The sequence below is a fragment of the Elephas maximus genome, chromosome 9 (genome assembly GCF_024166365.1).
Source record: "Elephas maximus indicus isolate mEleMax1 chromosome 9, mEleMax1 primary haplotype, whole genome shotgun sequence".
In the NCBI taxonomy this organism is placed as follows: Eukaryota; Metazoa; Chordata; class Mammalia; order Proboscidea; family Elephantidae; genus Elephas; species Elephas maximus.
The window spans coordinates 80,777,048-80,799,784 of record NC_064827.1 but is presented as its reverse complement, the minus strand read 5'-3'; the positions used below and the strand labels follow the sequence as shown (position 1 = coordinate 80,799,784).

The 22,737-nt window shown below is 44.0% G+C and overlaps 1 protein-coding gene across 2 annotated transcripts in view; it reads right to left on the bottom strand.

The window, feature by feature from the left end:
• Window positions 1-22,737, bottom strand: part of USP20 (ubiquitin specific peptidase 20) — a 47,077-nt gene that overhangs the window by 14,203 nt on the left and 10,137 nt on the right. For both annotated transcript variants that reach the window (XM_049896984.1, XM_049896985.1), the window contains exons 2-10: window positions 14,459-14,561; window positions 12,065-12,161; window positions 8,248-8,301; window positions 6,554-6,616; window positions 5,911-6,042; window positions 4,187-4,283; window positions 3,594-3,663; window positions 2,194-2,307; window positions 1,070-1,148 (exon numbers count right to left, since the gene is read on the bottom strand). In XM_049896984.1, coding sequence (XP_049752941.1) covers window positions 1,070-1,148; window positions 2,194-2,307; window positions 3,594-3,663; window positions 4,187-4,283; window positions 5,911-6,042; window positions 6,554-6,616; window positions 8,248-8,301; window positions 12,065-12,145 — 690 coding nt within the window. In that variant the 5' untranslated portion in view covers window positions 12,146-12,161; window positions 14,459-14,561. The remainder of the gene's footprint in view (window positions 1-1,069; window positions 1,149-2,193; window positions 2,308-3,593; window positions 3,664-4,186; window positions 4,284-5,910; window positions 6,043-6,553; window positions 6,617-8,247; window positions 8,302-12,064; window positions 12,162-14,458; window positions 14,562-22,737) is intronic.

Sequence of the window (22,737 nt, the reverse complement as noted above, 5' to 3'; positions counted from 1 at the left end):
CTCAGTGTCCTCACCAAGAGACCAAGACCCAGCAGGGGACATTGTACAAAGAGTGAGGGAGGTGCTATGGGGAGAGCAGAGCTCAGTGAGGTTTGCATCCCATCCCTGCTGCTAGTGCTGTGTGACCTGGGCAAGCAGCAGAACCTCTCTGAGCCTCACTCCTTACTTCATGAGAGCTCTGAGAGGACTAAACAGGGCTGTACTTATTATGTGACACTTACATAGTGACTACTTAATAAACGGCAGGTGGTGGAATCTCAATCACTCTGGATGTTATCACTTCCCCAAAAGGGTGGTGTTCAGGCAGCGCTGGGCTTCTCAGGGAGGAGCCTGGTGTTCAGGCTGGACAGGCCCAACTGAGGGGTGGGTAGAGAAATGCCCAGGAAGGAACAGGAGGCAGGGGAGGGGGCAGATAGAAAGACCCAAGGCATCCCTGCTCTATCCCTGGTCCTAAATTCAATCAGCACAAAAGATAACCAAGCAGGCCCAGCCCCACCCCACACCCCAGCAGTGAAAGCCTAGGCTGAATGCAGTCTGGGGCAGGGAACTAGGCCATGTAAACTATCAGCTCAGCTCGGGGCTAAGACATAGACCTGGTACATTCTGCTTCATCTTGGTGCCATGATTTTATAAAACATAAAGATAACGGCTGGTTTCAAAGAGGTTCTCTAGATTAAAAAATTTTAATGAAAGTGAAATAAATTCTGCCTATAGTTTAAGGAGCAAGAAAGCTGTGTGCCATTTTGAATGCAGTGCTAAGACTCTGGAGTTAGACTGAGTTCAAACTTCCTTTCTGCTACTTATCAGCTATGTGACCCAGGCAAGTGACTTGGCCCCCTGAGCCTCAGTTTCCCCATCTGTAAATACCAGGAGTACCTGCCTCAGAAGGTTGCTGGGATGCTCCAATGTCCTCATGCACATAAAGTGCCCAGGCAGTGAGGGCCTGGTATTTAAGACACGCCTGGCAAAGGTTAGTTGTTGTTGCTATTTTCCACTCCGGTTTTGCCTTCAAAGCCAGGCCTGGTAGGTAATGGCCCTTGGTATCCCCTGGGCAGTTCAGATGGCCTACCTGCTGGGCATAACCTCGGAACATCGGGTTGACCAACTTGATCCCATGAGACAGGCTGGTGGGAACCACATAGCTTGGGCTGTTGGAAAACCAAACCCATTAGTCCAGGTGGCCTGCCCTAAGCTACTCAATCCTGTGAGAGGCAGGCAGGCAGCCAGTAAGGCTGGACCAGACTCAGTGGAGTTTAACTGAAACTGGGAAGTGCCTACCCTGTCAGGAGCCCCCGCAGGCTCACACATCTCTACGCTCAAGAAGGAAAATACCAAGTCATAGCTGCTTCAAGCAGACAGAGCTCTTGACTGGGAAGACATAATTTCTAGCTAGTTCACAACAAACCCACTTTAAAAACTGTTTTCATTTAAAAAGTATAGTTATAGAGGTTTTTCTAATTTCAGAAGAAACATATTTTCACTAGTAAAAAATTTAAAATTTCAGAAAAGCACAACAAAGAAACATCACCAGTAATCCCACCACCCAGCGATAACTGCCATGAAGATTTGCAGATTTTTCTGTGAAAATACAGACACATATACGAAAGTACATGCCAGTGTATGCTTAAATAAACTGTTTCTTCCAAAACTAGGATTATATTGCATCACACTGCTTTCCAATCCGCTTTTACATTTAATATGTTTCTGTGTGCTCATTGTAAATTATTCCCAACTTTGAATTTTCCCAGAGGAACAGATCTGATCCAAGCTCCTAGTCTTTACATTCATTTCACACTGACCTAGAAGGCCCTGCCCAATCAGCACTGCCCCTGGTTTCTGAGTATCTCTCACGGTCACAGTGGCAGCCAGGAACTTGGACTGGTTAGGACATGTTTCTGGGGCAGGATCAACACCAGGTTCAAATTCTAGCTCCACCTTTCACAATCTGTATGACCATGAGGAAGATGTTTAAATCTCTCTGAACTTCAGTTTCCTGTTTGTAAAACAGGGTTAGATATGACCTGCACCTCACAGGCTTGCTAAGTGTCACACAGGGCAAAGTAAGTCAAGCACCTGGTTTGGAACCAAGTGCACAGGAAGTGCTCAGTAAAGGGGGGTGGGATGGGGGGGCAGTGGGGAGTTAATAAAACTCCCCATCCCCACGCCTTTCCCTGAGGGCAAGGACTCACTCACCGTTTCTTGTGCCAGACCTCAGAGACCAGCTTCTGGTAACTTTTGCACAGGGCTGGCTTCTTGTCTGTACGCACCAGGCCTCCACACTCCAAGAAGAACTGGGTCAGTGGAGGGCTGGGGGCAGGGGGAGTGAGCAAGATCAGAAAAGAAGGGGCAGATAGCATCATTCAGAAAGAGCTAGGCAGAGAAGCAAAAGCCCTGGGTGCTCATGTAGGGACAGGCAGTGGCCCCCAGACCCAGGAATGCCAATGGATAGCCAAAAGGACCCCATCCTTTCCTCTGTGAAGTAGATGTGAGCTCCCTGAAGGAGGGCCCAAGGGGCCAGGTGGCTGCTACCGTATCAATGAGGGAGGAATCAGAGCCTGCTCTTCCTGCCAGCCCATTCCTTGGAAACCCTTCGTGGACCTGAAGGCGTCCCCCTTGCTCCTCGCTTCCTTATGGTTTTAAAAATTATCTTATTATATAAGAAATATACATTTAACATAGAAAAATTAGAAAATATAGGTAAGCAAAAATAAAAATTGACCACAATCCTACCACCTATGGAGAGCTACTCTGAACATTTTGGGGCATATCCTTCCAGACTTATCTGTATATACATATCCAGTCCTTCCTTCTTCAGACATAAACTGAATCCCCACTAGGTGGGAGACCCTGTGCCAGCCACAGCAGACACCCCGGCTTCATGGAGTTTACAGCCTATTCTAGATGAAAGTTAGTGTTTTCTCCAAAAAATGGGATTGCACCATGCAAAATATTATAACCTCCTATTTTTTCCACTTACCATATCGTGAACCCCTTTCCACTTCAATAAGTACTGAATTTTTTTTTTTATATACATCATTTTTAGTGACTTACATTTTTGTTACACTGTAAGGCTGGGCCACAATGAACTTACCAATCCCTTGTTTTCAATAAGGAGCCCTGGTGGTGTAGTGGCTAAAGCACGAAAGGCTGGCAGTTTAAACCTACTAGCTACTCCACAGGAGAAAGTAGCAGTCTGCTTCCGTAAAGATATATAGCCTTTGAAACCCTATAGGGCAGTTCTACTGTGTCCTACAGGGTCACTATGAGTCAGAACCAACTCCTTGGCAGTCGGTTTGTTTTTTGGTTTTTGTTTCCAATAAACAACAGATTGATAAACATCCTTATATACAAACTTCTCAACACCTCTGATTATCTTCTTAGAATAAATTACAGTAGGAGGGACTGCTGGGTCAGAGAGCATGTGTATTTTAGGGATTTTGAACCGTAAAAAAAAAAAAATTTTTTTTTTTTTACAACTACTCACAACCATGGGCAATAAGAGCAGCACAGCCCCGGGGCTCCTGCTGCTGTTTCCAGGGCTTTGCCAGGAACAGCTCCCAGCACCCCCCTTTCCCCACAAGGTGACAACCTACCAGTTAGATAGGGCCTGCAGGGCTGCATTCATGTAGCAGGAGTTTCCAAGGTTCTTCATGCCTGTGAGACCTAGGTAACAACACAATGGGGGCGGGGGTGTGAGGGTACTGTCCTGGCAAGGAAACCCCCAAGTTCACACTCAGAGGGGGCTGTAGCTTACAACCCCCAGGACTCAACTAGAGCAGGACATGGGTGGCTGGTGTTTCACTTCAGAAATCTTTCCAGCTCTTGTCCATGGAAGCTATGGTTAACTGAGTGTACTAAATATATGGACTCTTCACCCTTCAACCCAGCCCAGCCCACTGTCTGCACTGTACAGATGAGGAGGCCAAGGTGTAGGGGGCTGGCTGGCCCAAGGGCACATGGCTGGGAGTGGGGATGAGGACTGCCAGGCCTCCAGGACTCAGCTGGGTAGCCTCAGCTTGGATGTAGACTAGCCCTCATGGCACTCAAGGGGGAGCCACCACGCCTGTACGTTATCATCCCATCCTTCCCTGTCCATGGTGGCACAGCGCATGTGGAGACAAATACCCCAGCGCTTCCCAGCCCCCGCCAAGGCCCCAAAAGCTTTCTCCATCTTGGGGGCTGTTACCTCGAGGTTTCAAGTCATCGTCCTCTGACTCAGACTCTCCTTCGTCAGCCACAGCGATAGGGACAGCTTTCAGAGGGTGAGAGGGTGGTGGAGAGTCCTGTGTTAAAGACCCAGAGTGAGTAAAAACAAGGAGGTGACAGGGAGAGGGGTTGAGGTCAGAGGCCCATGTACCTGCTGGAGGAAGGAAGCCCAGCCCCACAACCCCATAGCCCCATCCTGATATTAGTTGGTGGCTTCACGTGGGGAACTCCTTAACTTGTATTTCATTTACAACAATGAATAACAATAATGTATTTTATTTATAATAAATTTAGAAAAAATACCGGAAACATAAAACACAAAAACATGCAATCCAATTTTCTTGAGATAACCACTGTTAACAGTTTATATGTGTATATATATATTGTTATTAATATATATTAGATATGCATATTATTACATATATATTACAAAAATGGGATACTGTATACATCTGCTCCTCACTTATCAACTTGATTAGGTTGCAAAGACCGGGTCGTTATTTGAAAATTGGCATTGTGTGAAAACGGAAGATGATAACACAACTAAATGGAAGATGACTACATCATTACATAACCACAAACTGTGTCATTACATAACTGCCAAACCACTGAGAATCACCACCTAGGCAAGTTGACATGTAATCTTAACCATCACAGGCAGTGTTATTCTCACCTTGCACCTTGGCGTTCATTACTGCCGGACATATGTCGTTAATGCGCAAAATAGTCGAATAATAGAATTTTTACTTTTGTTGTAAATGCGAAATGTCAGATAACGAGAGAGTTGATAAGTGAGGGGTAGCTGTATATTGTTTTATAGCCTTTTTTGTAAAGTCATAAACATCTACCATGTTCACAATTGTATTTAATAAACATTTTACTTAACATCTACTTATGTGACAGTCACTGTTCTAGTGTGGAGAAGATACCACAATAAGCAAAGTCCCGGCCTCCCTGGAGTTTCTACTCTAGCAGGAAGTTCTGACAACTACGATTTACTGACCATTACCTGAGGGTAGTCACTGGGCTGAGGCCCTCAGATGTGTGAGCTCGCTAAGCCCCAACTCTGACTGCTGCACCCATTCTACTGCTCTAAGGGAACATTATCTAGTTGGTATAACACCCAGATGGTTTCACTCTGACTGCTGCACCCATTCCACAGCTCTAAGGGAACATTATATAGTTGGTATAACACCCAGATGGTTTCCAGGTGTTCTCCCTGCAGATGTAGGCTGCAGTGACTATTGGTTGGCTCGTTATTCCCTCGGAATACATTTTTAGATTTGGGATTGCCAGTAGCCATCTGTAACCTCATGAAGCCCCTTTCTATAAGCTTGAAGGGTGTCTGCATTCTCACCAAAGCGTCCAGAAAATGAGACCCCACAGCTCCCAGGCCCACCCCAACAACTGCACTCACCACACTGACTGATAACACACATTTCATGTCTGCCTATCCTGGTCTGTGAGCTCTTTGAAGGGAGGTCCTACCCTTAGTCACCTTTCATCCTTATCACCTCACACAAGCCTTGGTAGGTAGTTGGAGCTCAGCAAGCATTTGCTGACAAGAGTGCCTCAAAGTCACCTATGGATGCTGGTGACCCAGGAACAGACTATGTCTGGTATTCCACCAATGCATGAGTCACGCTGCCCCCTGGCCATCTGATGCAGTCTCACAACCTACTGACCCCATTACACGCCCCTTACCTGTTCTGAGAACTTGGGTGAGGGAGCTGGTGGGGGGGCCACCAGCCGCTGCTCCAGGAACACCTCCTTCTCACAGGCATAACACCACACCCGGAACGTGGTCAGGTTCACCGTCAAGTTGTGTTTTTTTACCTAAAGGTAAGATCCACCCAGAAGCACCTTGGAAGACAGGCCTGGCGATCTGCTTCTGAAAGGTCACAGCCTTCAAAATCCTATGGAGCTTTTCTACTCTGCACACATGGGATCGACATGAGTCGGAAACGACTTGACAGCAACTAACAACAACAAGATCCAAAATAAGGTCAAGGATATACAAGCCTAACAGGAGCCCTGAGCCCGCAGTGGGGCTCTCTGGGCCTCATGAAGAGGCTCTGTTGGGATGGAGGTCTGCAAGCTCTGTATTTGCTAACCTTCCCATCAGGAAGACCAACGGCTACCATTGATTGGATGCATACAATGTGCTAAGTCCTTTTACCTGAATTATCTCCTGCTTTAGAGGAACCGTGCTATGAATATGCCCCATTTTACAGACGCAATCACTGAGACCCAGAGCATGTATATGGAGCTAGTAGGTGGCAGGATCTGGGGTTTGAGCCCACGGCTGTCTGAGGGCAGAGCCCATGCTCTCGGTTACCACACTCACCTGTGCATGGATGGTGCTGTGGTCATCAAAGGACTCTCCACAGCCAACATAGGGGCAGGCAATCTGGGGAGAAAGGAGAGTGGGTCAGGGGTGGCCAAGAGGACAGTGTCAGAACAATGAGTCTCTGACTCCACATTCCCTATATCTACACTACAGGGCCCACAAGGGATTGAGGCTCTGCCACCCTGAAGTTCTCACTGGGCAGGGATGGCCACCATCCTACACTGCCCCTGCCCTCTGAGTGACACAGGCAGTTTGCCCTGGGCTGCTGCTCTCCTGAGAGAAGGCCAGGCAAGGGTCAGAGCTGGGGCCTGGGCAAAGCTGAGGCCAGACTGCTTGGGGTTCAGACCCTCTCTCCCTCTACACAACCCTTTTATACCAAACTATCTCCCAGACTCTCACTTTCTAATGGGCCAGTTACTGGGGCCCACACTTTTGGTGGGAAATCCCAGGCCTCACAGGCATTTTAAAATGGGGGATCAGGTGTTCAAAAGAAGGTGTGGAAGAGGTTGGGGCCCAGTGCTGACCCAGTGCTCCACAGTGGTGCCCACATATCCCCCTTTCTTTGGCCCTGTACTCTCCCATCCCAAATCTACCCATCCTCCAAACCCCAGTTTAAGTGCCACCTCACTGCAGGCCTCCACCCTAGCCAGGAGCCAACAACAACCATGCCTGCTTCTCCATAGGAACATACGGGGTCATTTTCACTTGTGATCAACACTGCCCGGGTTGGTGAGGGCCTCATAAAGGATGTGTCATTTGCTTCATGAGTCTCCTGTCTCTCCAGGGGGACCAGAGGCTTCCAGGAAATAGGACCACATCTCACACTTCTTGTCCTCTCAGTGCTCAGAATAGTGCCTTGCATATAGTAAACATTCTACTATTGCCCAAAGAGAAGAAGCCAGAATCCCACTGGGGGCCCCTGTGTCTTCTGCAAAGACTGACTTGGACTGTGATGTCTTCACCCCCAGTGCTGTCTCTTTTTTCTTTTCTTTTTAAGAAATTTTAAGTAGTAATCATTTTCACTATGACTATAAAATGTAATACATACTTATAGAAACTTTGGAAAATACCAAAAAGTCACAGAGAAAAAACGATAAAAAAAAATTACCTGTAATTTCATTGCCCAAAGAAAAGTGCCATATCTACTTTTACTCTTTTTAATAAGCAATAATAATCAAAAAACATGACCAGATTTTACTGGATACTTTGTACGAGCCATGCACAATCATGCTAAGCACATCACAGGCATCATCTCGTCAAATTCTGCCCTAACCCCGTAAGGAGGGCACCATCATCAGTGTTAGGGCCCCAGTTTATAGATGAGGAAATGAAGGCCCAAAAGAGAGAGGTCAGATAGCTAGTAAGAGGGAGTGCCAGGGTTCAAACCCAACACATCTTGCATCAACTCTTGTATATACATGCAAGTATAGAGAGTTTTGTTTTGACTTTTTACAAAGATGGGACCATTCAGCCTATACTGTCTAACTGGCTTTATTCTCTTGTTATTTTTAATGGCTGCCAGGGAGGCTAGCCCAGGGACTTGTTGACTCTGGTGCCCTCTTGGCTTGGACTTGGGAACTGCACTGCAATGTCCAATGCCCGTCCCTGGCTGACATTTCCCTCTGTGGCAACCAGGGGCAGATGTTTCCAGCCCACAGTGACAGTATCCATAAGATACAAGGATACTTTACCTGGAGACAGGCCCATAGGTTCGGACCAGCAACACCACAGGACTGACAGGTTCCCTGTGTGGGTGAAGATGAGAAAGAGCAATGCGTGAGCTGACCAAAAGGCTTTCTCACTAAGCAAGAGTGCTGCTCCTGCCTGGAGTGCGCCACACACCTGTTCCACCTGGCCGATGCTTACACATCCTACAGGTGCCTCAGAAAGGCCCTCATCAGCCTACCAATCTAAATTAGCTTCCCCATGGGGCAGGAGTAGGAGAGAGACTTTACACTTGATGGAATTTTTTTTTTACTATGTATCTGTGAAAACATTTTCCAATACAATTACTTAGAACTTAAATAAACAAACAGACTCCTGAATATACTCTCTCATCAACCTGCTACTCTCCTGTCTACTACGTCTTTCTTCCCATCTAGGCTATGGGCTCCAGGAGAGAGAGGTGGTCTGTTTTGTGTACCCAGAGTATGCACAGTTCCTGGTGCAAATTAGGATACCACTATATCTGTTGACCTCAGAAATCACCTAAGCTCCTGGTGGCTTGGGTGACAGAATCTGCTCCTTGTCCATCAACATCTTTCTCCTCTTCTTGCTTTAAAAATAAACGCATGAATTTAAGTTGAGCCATGACCCCCTGATTACAGACTATATTTCCCAGCCTCCCTTGTGGCTCACTGTGAACAAGTGGCAAGGTTCTAGCCACATGGGAGTGGACGTGGTGTATGCTACTCGTCAGTTGTGAACAACCCTTGCTCTTTCCCTCTTTTCCATTAGCTGCAATGCAGATGTGAGAGTCAGAGCTGAAGCAGCCACCTTGGACCCAGAGATGAAAACCACCAATTAAGAATGTCACCCCTACGTACTTCTGGACTATTCTGTGAGAGAAAAATATACTTCTATCTTGTTTAAGCCACTGTACTTCAGGGTCTGTTAATAACTACCCTAAGTAATTCTGTCTGTGCACATCTAGAGCACCAGTTCCCAATTGAGATCCTGCAAAATCCAGTGTACTGTGCCATCAGTTTTAAGGTGAATTCTAAGTGACCAATCTCTGATAAAAAAAGAAAAAATAAACCCGTTGCCATTGAGTCGATTCCGACTCATAGCAGCGCTGTAGGGCAGAATAGAACTGCCCCCTAGTTTCCAAGGAGCGGTTGGTGGATTCAAACTGCCAACCTTTTGGTTAGCAGCCAAGCTCTTAACCACTGAGCTATCAAGGCTCCCAAACGCTGATAACAGTTACACAATCAAGCTCAACTAGAGCAAGAGCTGACCTATTAGGCCAAGCCAACCACCCAGCTAAGTTCTTTACATGTTGCTCATATAAGACCCACCATAGGCTGTACAGTAGGACCCAGCAATATGCCCATTTTACAGATGAGAAATTGAGGTGCAGAGTGGGGATGGCCACTCAGTGACCAGCAGGGTCAAAAGATGAAGCCAAGGAGCCCAGAAAGACAAAGTAATCCCCTGAGGGTGGCCATGTCAGCTCACAGGGTATCACAGGAATTTTTCACTCTCACTAAACCCAGATTCCGTCTGCATTCGTAAAGGACCTGAACACTGAGCTCTCATTAGGGTTGAGGTGAAGCAGCTACCCCACAAAAGCTGAGATCTGCAATCTGTGACTGAAGGTCCTGATGCTGCAGGGGTGGTAAGAGATCAGTCGACCTCCTTAGCCTCTCACCTTTCCGAATTTGCAATCTTTCATGATTTTCTAATTTCACAATTTGCCCCACCTTCTCAGGTTTTCTTCATTTCTGTTATCTGAATTATAGAAGTATTGTATACTTGCTGTAACAATTCAAACAACACATACATGCTGCTAATAATTTGGGGCCATCCCTCTGTATTTTCTTCTTATGCAAGCACATACGCATAGATTTGGGGGTCTGTGATTTTTAATAAAACCAAGCTATATATATATTTCTCTGCAAAATGCTTTTTTCACCTATTTATGGGCATCCTTCTAAGTCTATCTATACACAGAGACTATATCTCATTCTTTTTAGTCACTGCACAGTGTCCCACAGTATGGGCACACCATAATTTATTCACCTATTTCCTTCCTGATAAATATTCAGGCTGCCACCATTTTTTTTTTTTTAATTTTTCCTTTTATACACAATAATAAATACTGCTGTATTTGGACCTTTATAACTGGTAATTACATTTCTACTGGATAAATTCTAGGAAGTGGAATTGCCTCCCTAAAAAAAAAAAAAAAGCTTATGGTAATTCCCAGACCCACCACAGCGTGAGTGGCCCATTTCCCTCCATCACTATCGGCTCTGACTCTGACCAGTCTCTACTTCTGCCCATCTCCAAAATGGTGTCGTCTTGTTTTCATTAGTAATATCCTTGACAACTAGCGAAGGTGAACATCTTTTTTCAAAAGTTTCTTGGCCATTTGCATTTCCTCCATCATGAACTACCTGTTCATATCTTTGCCCTGTCTGGGCGTTTTAAAACAACGTTGATTTTATTTTGTAAATTTTATATCTTTGAGGTGTTCAAGACATGCACAATCTTTGAAATGCTGGCCCTGAGACACCTCCAATCATTCTTGATCTCTCTGCCCCAGAAGCACCAACAAACTTCCAGAAGGCTGCCTGTTCTGCCCTAGTCTTCCTGTGTGCTGCCTCCTTCCTCCACCTTTTTCATCTCCTCCCTGCTCTCAGGTGCCTCTACTTCCTGCCTCTTTTGTAGGGAAAATCCTCTCAGCGTGCCTCACCTCTTCCTTTGTGTAGACTCAGAAAGAAACCCAGCATCAGGCAGTGCAAATGCACCAGAGCCTCACTGTCACCCTCCCTCAGGCCACACAAGAAGTGAAATCATCTCAAAAGAAGCTACAGGTACTTAGAGGAACTGGATCCCTCACCCAGGCCCATGGCTAAAGCAGCTCAGGCAAGGGCCACCAAAAACCCACTGGTGCAGTGAGGCTAAAGGACCAGCAGTAGGGTACCCGGAGAGAACACCAGGTAATCTCTCTAGGAATCTGACCCAATTACCTCACTGTGGCCCACACATAACTACGCACATACAAAATGATGTTTCCACGAGGCTGTGCATAGCAGTATCATTTGTACTGCAAACAGCCCAAGTGTCCATCCATACAGGATTAGTTACCATGTCCACACAAGGAAGTATGATGCAACTTAAAGACAAAGAAAACAATGAGAACACTGCATATACTTATCTCGAAAGACCCCTAACATATACTGTTATTGAATAAAGCAAGTTATGGAGCAGTGTCCATAGTATGCTACCTTTTATGTAAGAAAGATGAAAACTAAAAATCAAGTGGATTTGCTTATATTTGCAAAAAGAAACTCTGAAGAGATTAAAAAAAAAAAAAGCCAATGGAAGTGGTTACCTGAGAGTAGGGTGGGGAGGGTGGGCACGGGAGTGGGGTGGGACTTCTTACCATTTGTCTTCTTACACTGTTTCATTTTTTAACAAAATAAGCCTCCCCAGCCCAGATGAGGTCCGCATCATCTCAGACAGCCCCAAGCCCTCCTCAGGTCACGTTGTAAATGTCGGTGGACTCAGAAAGCATGACTCATTCCCTGCCTCAGAAAGGCTCTGTGCACCCGCTCCAACAGCTAATGGGCAGAGCGCATTAGTGGCTCCCAAATGGACTGCTCTCAATGATAATTAATGGCTATTAGAACACAGCCCCAGGAAGAGGGCCTCCCAAACAGAAGCCAGCTTTTCCATTTATACAAAAGGCTGAGCCAAGACAGCTGGGGAGCCAGTTCTTCTACTGCCTAAAAACAGTGTATCCCGGCAACATGGCCCTGGTGTGTGCCTCGCCCCCTTTACCTTAGCTTTGAGCAGCAAATCCTCTTTGGTCACCTCCCCTATGGAGTCAAGGTGAGGGCACAGGTCCCTGGAGTCCCCCATTCTGGCCTGGGCTCACCTATGAGAAGACACAAGATACTCTGGGTTAATGGCAGCTGTTACTGATGGGAGGCAGGGTAGGCTAGTGGTCAGATGCACAGAGTTTGGTCTCAAGTCCCAGCTCTTCCACATACCAGCCACTGACCCAAGAAAGATATTTAACCTCTCCAAGCCTCATCCTCCTTGTCTGAGAAATAGGGATGATGATAATACCTACCCCAATGGGTTGCTCCAAGGATTCACAGAAATCATTCATAGTAAAATGCTTGACACAGGGCCTGGCACAGGGAAAGCGTGTGATAAACGTTAGGTGTGATTACCAGAATTACTAGCAGGAAAAACAGAGACCTGCCTACATTCAGAGAGCCGCAGGCCAGAGAATCCAAACTGTGCATGCTTTCTTAGAAGGCCGAATCCATGACCTACACACCTCCCCATGCCGAAAGGGAAGCAGAGGGGTGGCGGCAGGGAGAGGCGTGGTTTCAAAACCAAGTGAAAAGGAAGAAGCAGATATTGATCTAGTTCTTCTCTGAACATTCAAGACCCCTCTTCTCAAAAGCCTCTGAGAGGGCAAGCGCCCAAAAGGCCTCTATCTGCCTTCCTTGGAGAGTCTCCAGAAAATGTCTTCTGAGAACATGGAGAAAGTCGGAGGGAAGAGCAGACGAACAAAGCTAGAAAAAAGTCTGGAAAGAGGTTCCACCAAAATGACAACAGGGATGTATCTGGGTGGTAGATTTCAAGTGATGAAAAAAAAAAATCAATAATAGCTTTATGGCTTTTGTCTAAATGGCATACGCTCATTGTAAAAACAAAAACCAGATCATATGAAAATGTGGAAAGCATGATGTAAAGTCAATCATGTTTGATGCTGTGGTAGACATGCTTCTGCATAAAATTTATTTAATTTAAAAACAAAAAAAGCTATTTCTATTTTGAGTAATAAATGTTTCCCATGAAGGAATTCCTTGGTGATGATGGAACAGGTCTGGATCTTAATTGCAGTGGTGGCTACATGAATTTACACGTGGGATAAAGCTGCACAGAAATAAACACACAAAAATAAGGGCACGTAAACCTGGTGAAATCTGAATAAGCTCTACGGATTGTACCAGTGTCATCTCACTGGTTATGATGCTGTACTCTAGTTATACGGCAGTTGTTACCATTGGGAGAAACAGGATGGAGGGTACATGGGGTCCCTGGAATATTTTTTGCAACTTCCTATCAATCTATACTTATTCAAAAAAGTTGTTATTGTTGTCGTTAGGTGCTGTGGATTTCGACTCATAGTGACCCCATGTGACAGAGTAGAACTGTCCCATAGGGTTTTTTAGGCTGTAATCTTTACGGAAGCAGATGGCCAGGTCTTTCTCCTGCACAGCTGCTGGATGGGCTCAAACCACCAATCTTTCGGTTAGCAGCTAAGCACTTCACCTTTGTGCCACCAGGGCTCCTTATCAAAAAGTTAAAAAATAAGTAAGTAAATAAATGCTTTGGCTACCTGATGTTTGGGCAGAAATCACACCCAAGAATCTGACTGCTGATTGTAGCTGCAAACTGCTGCCAAGGAAGATCCAGACCAACCAAAATCGTAAGCGGAGCCAAGAATAGTTAAATCAAAAGTGGGGGTTGTGTGTCCACCGGATTCAGGAAGTAGGCCTCCAAGTCCCCCTTGGTTGCCCTCTCCCCACCCCAAATCAGTTCCCCTTCAGCAGAAAGAGCAACAGCCAGTGGTGGCCTGGTGCAGACTCTCAGCTGGAACATGAGTTATTGGTGATTAGGTGCCAGGTATCAGGCTAAGTGCTTCACATGCATTGTTGCATTAAAAACTCCCCTAGCAACCTCTGCAGCAGACGCGATTAGCCCCATTTTACAGGTGAGGAAGCCAGGCTCCTTGTCTAACTTGTCAGATAAGAGTGGTAGAGCTAAAACTGAAACCTAATTTGATTGGACTCCAAAGGCACCCTGTGTTTACCTGCGCACACCCTCCTGCTTTCTTTTTAACTTATGGAAATTGCTAAATGTAAACAAAAGTAGACAGAATTATATAATAAACGTCCATGTACCTGTCACCTAGCTCAATAATTAACAACTCACGGCCAATCTTGCTTCATCTCAACTCCCCATTTCCTCCCAATATTATTTTGAAGCAAGTCCCAGACATCACATCATTTCATTTGTATTTCAGTCTGTGTTTCTAAAAGATAAAGGATTTTAAAAAACAAAACATAACCACAATTCCATTTTTTCACCTCAAAAGAAAAACCCATACTTCCTCCTCAGTCCGTATCTGAGGGGAGGAGTCTGTGGGCCTACCTCTGGACAACGTGGCTCCCCCAGGAAGCAGTCCGCATTCACATTCTTAGCTGACAGTTGATGGTGTTGATCTGGAGTTCAGTGGAGGCCTCTGGCAAGGAATCTGGGGGCGGGGGGGTGGGGGCAAACCAGCACATTTAATTATTTTAAAAATCACTCTTAGTACCAACTAAACCAAAAAAAGAAAAAGAAAACCAAACACTATGCCATCGAGTCGATTCCAACTCATAGCGACTATATACAGTACCTACTAGAAACCAAAAATAGCCCAGAATTCCTCCTAGGAAGAGCAAGTGAGTTCCTGGATATTTGGGACACCCACAGGCTGGACACACTCCCCAGACCATCCACAGTGACAAAAATGTACAACTCCCAGGACAGCTATAGAACACGTGGGCAGGGCTGGCAAACAGGGCAGCGCCTCCTGGGGATGCTGGACCCTTCACTAGTCAGTGCCAGGGATTATCTTCATGATCCCCCAGGAAAGAGACCTTTAAGGGTCTGCAGGAGGGGACTGTGGGGTCTCTCCTCCTATTGCTCCTTCTGCCTGCCACAGCCCTTCACCCCTCTGGACAGGAAGTCCTGGCCCCTTACACATGTGTCACTGGCCCCACGTTGGATATGGCTAGGCCTAAGAGGTCATTCTTTGAGCCTCCCAAAGACCCTGTCCTGCTCAGAACCCTCAGTCTCCAAGTCTTCAGCAACCCCAGGCTATAGACACAACAGCATTCATTCGCATGTCACCACTGCCCCCAATTTCTTGGTGGGCCACAACACCCCAAATGTGGGCAGCTCAAAGAGGGAGGGACATTTAGAAGCTAACATTGAAAATGGTCACATGACAATGACAAGAGTTCAAGGTTCTAAATTCCAAACCTGACTTGGAGCCAGGATTCGTCTAGGTTTTTTTTTTTTTTTAAGTGTTTCCACTAAGACCAAGAGCACTGGGTTGGTGATAGTCTTATACTATTTTAAGCTGTGGTACGTGGTTTGTTTTTCGCTTCTTTGTTATGTGCCCTACTGCCAAGAATGGTGCTCAGACAAGGGATGATGGTGGTATTTAGATCTACTCTTGATTCACGTGTGCAAGCGTATTTCTTAAATTCCAGCAACTTCAGATAAAAGAAAACAGCCCCGTAGTGAACAATCCTATATGTACCCTCACTACTCCCATTTTATAGATGAAGAAACAGAATTAGAGCTTAGCTAATTAAGAAACGTGGCCAAGGTCAATCACCAGTTAGTAAGCTGGGGTGGAGGTAGGGAGACCTGATCAGACCTGTCTGGTGCAGAGCCACATTGTAAACCAGGGGTGGTCAAACTTTTTTTGTAAAAGGACAGGTAGTTAGTATTTTAGGCTTCACAGGACACTTCTGGTCTTTGTCACATATTCTTCTTTGTGTTTTTGTTCTTTACAACACATAAAGAATGTGAATCGAGGAGTCAAATCTATCATTGAAAAAAAAAATCATTGAGATGGACTCTAAATTCAGGTGGGATATACTCAAGGTCATACTTTGGCTCTCATGGGTTTGTTTCAGTTTTCCTCAGCTTCAGCTTGAACTTGCATATGAGCAATTGATGGTCTGTTCGGCAGCTGGCCCCTGGTCTTGTTCTGACTGATTATACTGAGCTTCTCCATCGTCTCTGTCCACAGATGTAGTCCATTTGATTCCTGTGTATTCCATCCGGCGACATCCATGTGTATAGCAGCCGTTTATATTGTTGAAAAAAAGTATTTGCAATGAAGAAGTCATTGGTCTTGCAAAATTCTATTCTATGATCTCCGGTGTCATTTCTCTCACCAAACCCATATTTTCCGATTACTGTTCTCCAACTACTGATCCTTCTTCTTTGTTTCCAACATTCGTATTCCAATCATCAGTACTTATCAATACATGTTTGATCAATTTCAGGCTGCAGAAGTTAGTGAAAATCTTCAATTTCTTCATCTTTGGCCTTAGCGGCTGGTGCCTAAATTTGAATAATAGTGGTATTAACTGGTCTTTCTTTTAGGTGTGTGGACATTATCCTATCACTGACAGCATTGTACTTCAGGATAGACCTTGAAATGTTCTTTTTGACAATGAATGCAACACCATTCATTATCGAAATGGCCAATACCAGTCCATTTCAGCTCACTAATGCCTAGCATATCACTCTTTATGCTTTCCATTTCATTTTTGAGGACTTCCAATTTTCCTAGATTTATACTTCGTACATTTCACATTCCAACTATTAACGGATGTGTGCAGCTGTGTATTCTCATTTTGGGTCATGTCACATCAGCAAGTGAAGATCCCAAAAGCTTGGCTCCATCCACGTCATTAAGGTTGACTGTACTTTGAGAAGGCAGCTCTTCCTCAGTTGCACGCACTTTGAGTGCCTTTCAACCTGAGGGGCTCGTCTTCTGGCACTATACCAGGCAATGCTCTGCCACTATTCAAAAGGTTTTCACTGGCCAATTTTTCAGAAGTAGGCCACCACGTCATTCTTCCGAGTCTGTCTTAATCTGGAAGCTCCACTGAAGCCTGTCCACCATGAGTGACCCTGCTGGTATTTGAAACACTGGTGGCATAGCTTCCAATATCACAACATGCAAGCCACCAGAATATGATAAACTGACAGACCAGTGATGACCACCTCAAGAATAGACTTGACGCACTGAACACTAATGCCAAAGACCAGACGTATTATGGCATGACATCAAGGATATCATACACGAGGAAAGGAAAAGGTCATTAAAAAGACAAGGAAGAAAGAAAAGACCAAAATAGATGTTAGAACAGACTCTTAAACTTGCTCTTGAATGCAGAGTAGTTAAAGCAAATAGAAGAAATGATGAAGAATTTCAAAGAGAGGCTTGAGAAGACAAAGTAAAGTATTATAATGAAATGCACAGAGACCTACAGTTAGAAAACCAAAAGGGAAGAAAACTCTCAGGATTTCTCAAGCTGAAAGAATTGAAGGAAAAATTCAAGCCTCTTTGCAATATCGAAGGATCGTATGGGCAAAATATTGAATTATGCAGGAAGCATCAAAAGAAGGTGGAAGGAATGGACACTATACCAAAAAGAATTGGTCAACGTTCAGCCATTTCAGAAGGTAACATATGATCAAGAACCAAAGGTACTGAAGGAAGAATTCCAAGGTGCACTAAAGCCACTGGTGAAAAACAAGGTTCCGGGAACTAACGGAATACCAACTGAGATGTTTCAACAAACAGATGAAGCACTGGAGGTGCTCATTCATCTATGCCAAGAAATTTGGACAACAGTTACCTGGCCAACAGACTGGAAGAGATCCATATTTGTCCTCATTCTAAAGAAAGATGATACAACAGAATGAGGGAATTATCAAACGATATCATTAACTATCACACACAGGTAAAATCTGTTGAATTCAAAAGCAGTTACAGCAGTATATGAACAGGAAACTGAGAGAAATTCAAGCCAGATTCAGAAGAGGACGTAGAACAAGTGATATAATTGCTGATGTCAGATGGATCTTGGCTGAAAACAGAATACCAGAAAGCTGTTTACCTGTGTTTTATTGACTATGCAAAGGCATTTGACTGTGTGGATCATAACAAATTATGGATAACAATGTGAAGAATACAAATTCCAGAACACTTAATTGTGCTCATGAGGAAATTGCACATAGACCAAGAGGCAGTCCTTTGAACAGAACAAGGAGATACTGCGTGGTTTAAAATCAGGAAAGGTATGTGTCAGGGTTGTATCCTTTCATTACACTTATTCATTCTGTATGCTGAGCAAATAATCCAAGAAGATGGACTACATGAAAAAGAACACGGCACCAGGATTACAGCAAGGCTCATTAACAACCTGTGATATGCAGATGAAACAACTCTGCTTGCAAAAACTGAAGGGGATGTGAAACACTTACTGAGGAAAAACAAAAACTACAGCATTCAGTATGGATTACACCTCAACATAAAGAAAACAAAAATCCTCACAACTGGACCAATGAGCAACATCAAAATAAACAGAGAAAAGACTGAAGTCGCCAAGGATTTCATTTTACTTGGATCCGAAACCAACACCCATGGAAACAGCAATCAAGAAATCAAAGGATGTATTGCACTGGGCAAATCTGCTGCCAAAGACTTCTTTAAAGTGTAAAAGGTACGCTGACCCAAGTCATGGTGTTTTCAATCACCTCATATGCATGAGAAAGCTGGACAATGAATAAGGAAGAATTGGTGCCTTTGAATTATGGTGTTGCCAAAGAATATCGAATGGACTGCCAGAAGAACTCAATAAATCTGTTTTGGAAGAAGTACAGCCAGAATGCTCTTTAGAAGAGAGGATGGCGAGACTTTGTCTTACGTACTTTGGCTGTGTTATACGGAGGGACCAGTCCCTGGAGAAGGACATCATGCTTGGTAAAGTAGAGTGTCAGGGGAAAAGAGGAAGACCCTCAGAGAGATGGCTTGACACAGTGGCTGCAACAATGGGCTCAAGCATAGCAACAACCGTGAGGATGGTTCAGGACCGGGCAATTTTTGTTCTGTTGTACACAGGGTCACTATGAGATGGAAAGACTCAATGTAACCTAACAACAACAATAAAAATATTTTTAAAAATATTCTTACCTCAAGGGCCTGTTATGAATTGAACTGTGTCCCCCCAAAAGATATGTTGATGTCCTAACCCCTGGTACCCGTAAATGTGACCTTGTTTGGAAATAGCTTCTTTGAAAATGTTATCAGTTATCATGAGATCATATCAAAAAGGGTGGGACCTGATCTCATCTGAGTGTTGTCCTTACTAAAGAGAAGAGACAGAGACACACAGAGGAAAGAATGCCAGGTGACCAGAGGCAAAGATTGCTGTAGCCCTAAGCCAAGGGTTGCCTGCTGCTATCAGAAACTGAGGAAGACAAGACAGGATCTTTTCCTGGAGCCTTTGGAGAGAACATGACCCCCTGAATTGGGACTTCTAGGCTTCAAAGCTGTGAGACAAGAAATTTCTGTTCTTTAAGCCACTCAGTTTGTGGTACTTTGTTATGACAGTTCTAAGAAACTAACATTGCCCATAGTTTGCTGATCCTTATTCTAATTCACAATGCTATCGGGACTTCCAAAAGCAAGTTAGAATCATGGGCATTCCACAACCCATTGCACATAAACCATCAGTGGTCTAAAAATAGCAAGGAACAGTTAACTTAGCTCTAGATTTTATTCTAAGTAAATAGTCGAGGATATGTACAAAGATATCCACTGCAGCACTGTTTATAATGGGTGGCAACTGGATATAATCTAAAGAATAACAGGCAACTGGCTAAGTAAACAATGACATAACAACACACTATAGTACTACGTAGTCATTAAAAGTGATGATAAATATTGAATCTTCCAATCCATTAAATTAAATTAGATCTAAATAAATGGAGAGATACACCATGTTCATGGATTAGACAACTCAATATTGGTAAGATGCCCATTCTTCACAAGTTGATCTACAGATTCGATGTAGTCTCCATCAAAATCCCAACAGGCTTTTAAATAGAAATTTTCAAGCTGATTCTAAAGTGTATATAGAAATGCAAAAGAACTAGAACAGCCAAAACAATTTTGAAAAAGAACAAAGTTGGAAGACTTACTTTTGACTTCCAAGGCTTTCTATAAAGCTGTAATAATCAAGACAGTGTGGTATTGGCTTAAACACAGGTAAACTGCTCAACAGAATGCGAATTCCAGAACACTTAATTGTGCTCATGAGGAACATGTACGTGGACCAAGAGGCAGTGGTTCAAACAGAACAAGGGGATACTGGTTTAAAGTCAAGAAAGGTGTATGTCAGGGTTGTATCCTTTCATCATAGTTATTCAATCTGTATGCTAAGTAAATAATCTGAGAAGGTGGACTATAGGAAGAAAAACGTGGCATAAGAATTAGGGGAAGGCTCATTAACAACCAGTGATATGCAGATGACACAACCCTGCTTGCTGAAAGTGGACTTGAAGCACTGATGAAGATCAAAGACTACAGCCTTCAGTATGGATTACACCTCAACATAAAGAAAACAAAAACCCTCACAACGCAACCAATAAGCAACATCACAATAAGCGGAGAAAAGATTCAAATTGTCAAGGATTTCATTTTACTTGGGTCCACAATCAACGTCCATGGAAGCAGCAGTCAGGAAATCAAACAAAGCACCGCATTGGACAAATCTGCTGCAAAAGACCTCTTTAAAGTGTTAAAAAGCAAAGATGTCACCTTGAGGACTAAGGTGCACCTGACCCAAGCCATCGTATTTTCAATTGCCTCATATGCACGTGAAAGCTGGACAATGAATTAGGAAGACCAAAGAAGAACTGATGACTTTGGATTACGGTGTTGATGAAGAATCTTGAATATACCATGGGCTGCCAGAAGAATGAATAAATATGTCTCAGAAGAAGTATAGCCAGAATGCTCCTTAGAAGCAAGGACGGCAAGACTTTGTCTCACATGCTTTGGACATGTTATCAGGAGGGACCAGTATGTGGAGAAGGACATCATGCTTGGTAAAGCAGTCAGCAAAAAAGAGGAAGACCCTCAATGAAATGGATTGACACAGTAGCTGCAACAATGGGCTCAAGCATAACAATTGTGAGGATGATGCAGGACTGGGCAGTGTTTCGTTCTGTTGTACACAGGGTCGCTATGAGTTGGAACCGACTTGATGGCACCGAACAACAACATACAGCTCAATGGAACAGAATAGAAAAGTCTAGAATTAAACCAAAAAAAAGAAAACCACTTGTTGCCATCGATTTGATTGCGGCTCACAGTGGCCCTATAGGACAGAGTAGAACTGCCCCACAGAGTTTCCAAGGAGTGCCTGGTGGATTCAATCTGCCGACCTTTTGGTTAGCAGTTGTAGCTCTTAACCACTGCACCACTGGGGTTTCCAAACCCGTACATACATGGTCAACTGACTTTCAACAAAGGCACTGATGTAATCCAATGGGCAAAGGATGGTCTTTTCTACAAATAGTAGTGGAACTACAATATTTATATGATGAAAAAAAAAAAACCTTCAGCTCCTGTCTCATACTATACATAAAAAATTAATTAGAAATGGATTACAGAGTTAAGCAAACATAAAAATTAAAACTCTGAAACTTCTCAAGAAAACATAGGAGAAAACCTTTGCAACTTTGAACTAATCAAAGGTCTTAGGACACAAAAGGCACTGGTTATAAAAGGAAAGATCGATAATCCGAACTTTATCAAAACTAAAACTTTTTTCTTTTCAAAAGTCACTGTTTAGAAAATGAAACAGCAAGCCACGGACTGGGTGAAAAGACTCACAACACGTATATCTGACTTATATCCAAAATATCTAAAGAACTCTTAGAATTTACAAAAGGATAAGCAAACCCAATTTTTTAAAGTGAACAAAAGGCTGAAACAGATACTTCACCAGCTAAGAATAAGCCCATGAAAACACGCTCAACAGCATTAGTCAGCAGAGAAATGCAAATTAAAACCAGGAGATAACATCTCACACCTCTTTGAATATCTAAAATTAAGAAGATCAACAATACCAGCTGTTGCTGGAGATGTCAAGATGTGTAGGAATTCTCACATACTACTGAGGAGAGGGTAAAGTGGTATAAAACGCTTTGGAAAAGAGCAATTTCCTACAAAGTTAAACAGACACTTACCATACCCATTATCTCACCCAGCAATTCCAGTCTTAGGTATTTGCCCAAGAGAAATGAAAACATATGTCCAACAAAGGCTTGTATACAAATATTCATAGCAGCTTTATATATAACAGCCAGGCACTGGAAACAGCCCAAATGGCCATCAACAGGAGACTGAATAGGCAAACTGCTGTATACTCATATGATGGAATACTACGGTGGCTTTTCTTTTTTAATGGCAAGAATAAAGAACTATTGATGTGCACAACATGGAAAATTCCAGAAACATTAAATTGAGCAAAAGAAGTCAGACACAAAAGAATACATATTACCTGATTCTATTCATATGAAATTTCAAAACAGGCAAAACTACTCTTTGGTGATGGAAATGGGGCCACTGATTGCCTAGGGGAAAGGGTGGAGCTACACAGCAAAGAGGCATGAGGGAACTTTGTGATTTTGTTATGTTCTAGATCTTAATCGGAAGCCCTGATGGTGTAGTGGCTAAGAACTACAGCTGCTAACCAAAAGGCTGGCAGTTCAAATCCACCGGGCGCTGCTTGGAAACCCTATGGGGCAGTTCTACTCTATCCTACAGGATCGCTATGCATCAG